General features: G+C 39.6%; 2 protein-coding genes across 2 annotated transcripts in view; both read left to right on the top strand.

Moving 5' to 3' along the window:
* Nucleotides 1-2,762: 2,762 nt before the first annotated feature.
* On the top strand, nt 2,763-3,733 carry LOC121590176 (aprataxin-like). Its single transcript, XM_041909610.1, is given in 4 exon segments — nt 2,763-2,868; nt 2,870-2,962; nt 3,042-3,267; nt 3,337-3,733. Coding segments are annotated over 4 exon segments (570 nt in total). The 5' UTR covers nt 2,763-2,799; the 3' UTR covers nt 3,519-3,733.
* A 1,710-nt stretch (nt 3,734-5,443) lies between these two features.
* Nucleotides 5,444-6,001, top strand: part of LOC121600304 (SKI family transcriptional corepressor 1) — a 45,617-nt gene continuing 45,059 nt past the window's right edge. The window contains exon 1 of the mRNA XM_041928771.1: nt 5,444-5,620. The gene's annotated coding sequence lies outside the window, so the exon portion shown is untranslated. The remainder of the gene's footprint in view (nt 5,621-6,001) is intronic.

Raw genomic sequence — 6,001 nt, 5'->3', positions numbered from 1 at the left:
GTTAAGCACGGATTACACACCGATGACATAACAGCGGGCTAGATAGCAAACTTGATGGTGTGCTTTACGGCGAAAACGTTGCGGCTAATTTGTACAGGACTGTTGCAAACATCTTAGCCGATTTTTTGGTAAATAGTAGTAAAATACTACTAAAGGTCCATAGTTTCCTAAATAAGAGGAAATCGAACCAAGTGACTGCATAAGTGTACAATTCAAGAGCGCATATACTACATGTCCCCATGCATACGCATGTGTGGTAACTGGGTGTTAGAAGGTAATTGTCAAAAAATGATAGGTTGTAGCAAAGTGGGTATAGGGACTAGGTGGGCTTATAGGTTTGGCGGGAAGGCCATATTGGACGAACGAATGACAGGAGGGGATTCGATTGTGATACGTAGTTTTTCACCCACACTACGACACATCAACCGAAACAGCCATTGAAATTCACACGCATACATCAACAAATGATCGAATCCCCTCCAGTCATTTCGTTTTCATTTTTCTACAGCACGGCTGTCAAATTGTTCGGGATAAGCCCTTATAACATTATGATGTGGTAGTGTCGTACGGAGTCTACAACTAGTTTAAAAAGATATGTAACTTTCGGTTAACGTTTCTGCAATTTGTATATATTTATAAGAAAAAGAACTCTGGCCCCATGGTACAGCGGACAACTCAGGTCAGGCGGCGATAAATAAATCGTGAGACGAGCCCAAAAAATTATAGGAACCGACAATACATCGTGGAAACCCTGAAACACCCTGTCACATTGGGGAATTTGAAATGGAATTGGTACGTCAAAGGACGTTTGACAGCTTTTACCTTGCTAGGAAAAATGAAAAAATCCTGAAAAATTTAGAAGGACTACATGGAACTTTGTTGCTGTCTATCTAGGTACTGCGTGAAGTTAATTCAAGCAGCGATGCTTAAGCGACGTTAAGAATTGCTTAAGCAGCTCATTTTGGCACGCTAAAGATCGCTGCTCTAATTTGCCTTTTGCAGTAGATAAACAGCATCAAAGTTCTATGTGGGTCTTTCAAACAGCGCCTAAGCAGCTTCCTTATGCCACGATGCCAGGGATTATTTTTCTTTGTGTTTTATTTTCAAGCAAGCGTCATCGATGAAATAAACAACAAGATTTGTTTCGTTTAAAGACATACGTATATTTTTAAATCCTTTGTATTGATGAATTACACAAAATTTTACACAATTTACTGATAATTCACAATCACTTCACTCAATATTCATTCTTCAATTAACGATGTCATGCATTAAAAAGCTATAAAGTTCCACCAAGTTCGGTACGCTTTCTTAACACGCCTTCAAGTTCCACCATCAACCCTACACATAGTGCTTATCAGCCGCAAAGTTCCAAAGAGTACCATGTGCCTGTTAAAAAGCTCCATAGTTCCGCAAAGTACCGTCTATCTCTTAATCAGCCACAAAGTACGACATCAGAACGATTTTTCGTTAAACAGCCCTAAATCAGCTATAAAGTACGAGCTGGCTATTTGGGCGGGTATTCCACACGTTTTGATGCAAAAAATTAACGATTTTCATGGATAAACAATGCTTTCTATATTTTAATGCTGTAAGCAAGTGATTCCGACCATATATCCTCTTCTATTTCATTTATTCATTAAGTTTTTTCATTTTATTATAAAAATAACGGCCAAATTGAAATTTGGAATTGCTTGAATTTGACTCGAAAATAAGCACAATACGAAAAGAGGAAGAAGAGAAACGTCATTCTCCATACAAAATGTATGGAATATCCGGGTATGCTGGTTGCCAACTTACGTGGTAAAGTTAAAGAAAAATCAAAATAAAATACTTACAGGCTGTTTAAAATTACAATGCACCAAAAAAAATTAAAATTATGCACCAAAAAATCAGAAATTAAAAGTTGGGAGGCTACGGAAAATTTCAGGTCAATAAAAGCAATTAGCGCGTGGCCACGGAGGTGAAAAAATGTTGAAATTTTTTTCAACTTAGTCAAAATTGCTTGTCATCTGCAAAAAAGAGCTTTTCTCGTGGCCGCACCAAAAACATACACAAGAATGACAAAAAGCTCCAACATCTGAATATCATCGATATTTTGTTTAAGAAGCACGAAATAGGTACATAAACCAATTAGAATCATGCATTGTAGCATTATTATCATAGCATTAAGTCACAACTGCGCCAAATAGTTGTTTGTTTCAAGGTGTTATAAATGACAAGGTGAAGTTGTTCAGAGCAAAATGACATTTCTCGACTTGACATTTCTTTTCCGTGGGCTCCGGCATAAAAATCGGGGAGGGCTGGTGCGGGGTAATGAAATTTGTATGCAGAGTTTGACAGATGTCCCCCACAATGTCGCCCAGCAAAAGCGATAAAAATCAACCTTCTAAATACATTATCCTTGGTTAAGAGGCGAATGAGCTAGACCTCAAAGTCTCTATAAAAATAAGTAAAAGTAAGTAAATTATCCTTGGTTTGTTTACGCTTTTTCGCGAACGTCAAATTTTGTCACTTTTTGTCAACTTTTGTCAACTTTATTTCCTGGCTGCTCCAGGTTACAAAATTTTGACAAAAGCTCAAAAAAGTGACAAAAGCTCGCGTTTTGAAAAATTTGTCAACATTTTGTCACTCTCATGGCCTTTCGCCTAATGAATCAAAAGTTATTGCAGTTCGAAGTTGAAAAAAATACCCGGGTATCCGGTTGCCAACTTAAAGGTTAAATTATCAATCAAATGTCACCTTCATGCGAATTGACGTTACCTTCTCGTGGTGCAGTTTTGTACGTAAATCTCGTAAATGGCAACTCAGGCTTGGTCCGATGGACTAATTCATGCGATAAGTAACGTAAAAAAAACAATTATTTGTATCCGATTTGTCCGTCGTTATTAAGGATAAGTATCCCAAAGCCCTTCATCATTTTTTGGTACTACCATGGAAGGACATAGATTCGGTATATGATGTGCGTATGATATACTGAAGCAGTTGCGCTTGGTGATTTCGACCACGAGTGAATTGCGCACTATCCGCTTTAATTTTAGCTATCGTTCGACGACGATGGACTGTTACAGAACATGTACGAGCTAGGCTTGAAAGCCGTTGGTACGACTGGGCTCACAGTTGATCGGTTCGATTTTGGCTACCATATGAAACCCTCCATGAGACGCTTGCACCTCCACGTCATCTCGAAAGATTATTACTCGCCGTGTCTATCGCACCGATACCACTGGAACGCATTCAATACCAAGTTCCTACTTAAGCATGAATGTATGTTAGCAAAAAAGTCGTTTATACCGCGAAATCAGATTATTGATTCCAAAAGACATGTATTTACAGATGTAGTGGAAAAGCTACACGAAGCGGGACACATAGATCGACCTTCCTTGCATTACGTTATGAAGCTTCTTGAGACACCGTTGCAATGCAATCAGTGCATGTACAACCCGAACAATTTTGCGGACCTAAAGCTGCACCTGAAGCAACACGTGGAAAGTGATATGGAAAGCGCAACCAGCTGAAACAAGCGTTCGTGTGAATCAGTCTCAGGGAGGCGTTTTTTATTCAGGTACAGGGATTGAATAGTCAAATTTAGGTTGCCAGTCCGATTAGCTTCAGGCGTGCTACAAGAACATTGTTAGAGAGATTCGAGGCCAAAGCAATATTCGGTAGTACTGATTGAATTGGCACGGGGAAAATTTCTCTACGTGTTTTGCTGTATCTGCCTTGATCGAGGCAAATGCCAATATGCGGACAAAGTGCCCCTCAAAATAGCAGAATATATTTTTCAGATCGTTTTCCATGCACTTCGCTTAACAAGAACACAAGGCAACTGTGAATAGGCGCAACGGAGTACGGGAGCAAAGCTTATGCTCATTCTAGTTAGAAACTTGCGTTAGAAAAGAACTGGTTCCGGCAAAATGAAGCTATATATAAGCTTTGCTCAGCGAGAGCTTAGTTGAAGAATGCAGGAAGTAGGAAAAAGCTCAATCTCATCTTCAAGCCGGACTGCACAAAGCATCACATACAAGGGATTGCCATTTTCTAGTGCATAATTATTAATTATCGATCACATTTTCACAAATATTGGAAATAAGTGTACGTGCAATTAAAATAAACTGTATTTCTCTCCTTGGAAAGTATTTTTTTATTAAAAAACAAAGTACATAACCTGTATTGAAGTATCGAATCAGCAGTCCTAAACCGAAATGTCAAACACGCTACCCAGAGAGCATATTTCAAGAAATGTAATTGTGCATGTATAACAGCCATTCGTATAACACTCTCAATATAAACTGTAACTACAGTCAGAATTCGATACAGGCGGTCCAGAGTTGCGCGAATTTTATTTTTGATAGGTCATATGTCAAATCAGTGCAACTATCTCCATTAATTGTCAATTGAAAAAAAAAATGCATTTTTCCCAAAGTTTTACAGTATACGCTCGGTAATCTTATCTTTATAATCCGCACGCTCGATAATCCGCACCTCGATAATTCGCACTTTTGACAACTAAACTCATGAGGCTGGAAATAGACGAATCGAGATCGTCGCGGTACCGCGTATGACTTGAGCTGTCAATTCTGTTATAAAATCTGACAGTTAGGCGAGATAATCGCGGTTCGTGTATGGACTCATCCCAGGTCTGGTGACGATTGAAATATTGAATGGTGTCGATTGAATGACGATTGAAGAAGAAATATTTTGTATCAATTTCATTCATTTCATCAAATTCGTTTCGTCATACGAGTTTTCACACAAATCCACTAAAAAAGTAAGGCTGGAAATAGACGAACCGAGATCGGCGCGGTACCGCGAAATTCGCGCCTTGTTTATAACAGTTGTAGAACAGTTGAGCTGTCAAATCTTCCGCGCCTCCAATCGCGCCTGCTGTTTCGCAGAGATACCCAACTTCGATATTGCTGAGATTTTCGCGGTAGCGCGAACCGATTATTTTTACTTTTTCTGGCGGATTTGTGAGAAAACTCGTGTTGAGAAATAAGTTTTGTATTTTATTTTGCATATGTGAAATAAATAATTTGATTCGCAAATTGATAGAAAAATATTTCTTCTTGGCACATTCAATCGTCACCAGACCTTGGAGGGTTCCATACACGAACCGCGATTATCTCGCCTATCGGTCAGATTTTGTATCATAATTGACAGCTCAAATCATACGCGATTTTCGCGGCACCGCGATGATTTTGGTTCGTCTATTTCCAGCCTAAAATTAATCGGTTCGCGCTACCGCGAAAATCTCAGCAATACCGAAGTTGGGTATCTCTGCGAAACAGCAGGCGCGATTAGAGGTACGGAAGATTTGACAGCTCAACTGTTCTACAACTGTTATAAACAAGGCGCGAATTTCGCGGTACCGAGATGATCAAATGGCTATTGACTGTCAAACGTCTTTCTCTGTTTGTTCGCTCGTGGTTTGCATCACCTGGCCAGTGGCATTCACTTTGCGTTCATGTGTTTGGCATCAATAGAAAATAGGTGGTGCGTTGTTGCCCTCGTTGGTGTGCTTTTTCATAGGCTCTTTTTCAATGGTCGAGACTACAGACGGACTCGCATCCGTGGTCATTGTATAGCAGTTGCAACCAATCGATCGTATCCCGTCGAGGTAGTATAGTTTCGTTTCGAAACGGCAGCATTATATCGTAAGCGGAGAATAGAAAGAGTAATATCATCTCACACACCTTGTGCTCTAGCTCGCCAATTCGTCTGTATTACATCGATGCAAAAGTGTGATCGTTTTTTTAATGTGGAACTAAGGCCAAATTATAGCTGCTGTTGGGAACGAAAAGTTTCCAAGCAGTTCAGAGTTTCGCTGCGTTAACGGTGTGGTGAAAAATACAGACGTATGTGTGTCGAGTGACTGTGTGTAGGCGTTTGTATGTGTGCAGGAAGTGAGGTGTTGTAAAAAGGGGTTTTGGTGAAATTTTACATCTTTGGAAGAAAAAAAACGTATTGTTCGCTCTCAACCGAGAGCAAACACGTCAAC

This window comes from Anopheles merus, chromosome 2R, assembly GCF_017562075.2.
Source record: "Anopheles merus strain MAF chromosome 2R, AmerM5.1, whole genome shotgun sequence".
In the NCBI taxonomy this organism is placed as follows: domain Eukaryota; kingdom Metazoa; phylum Arthropoda; class Insecta; order Diptera; family Culicidae; genus Anopheles; species Anopheles merus.
The sequence above is the reverse complement of the archived record's forward strand: the minus strand, read 5'-3'. Positions and strand labels throughout refer to the sequence as shown.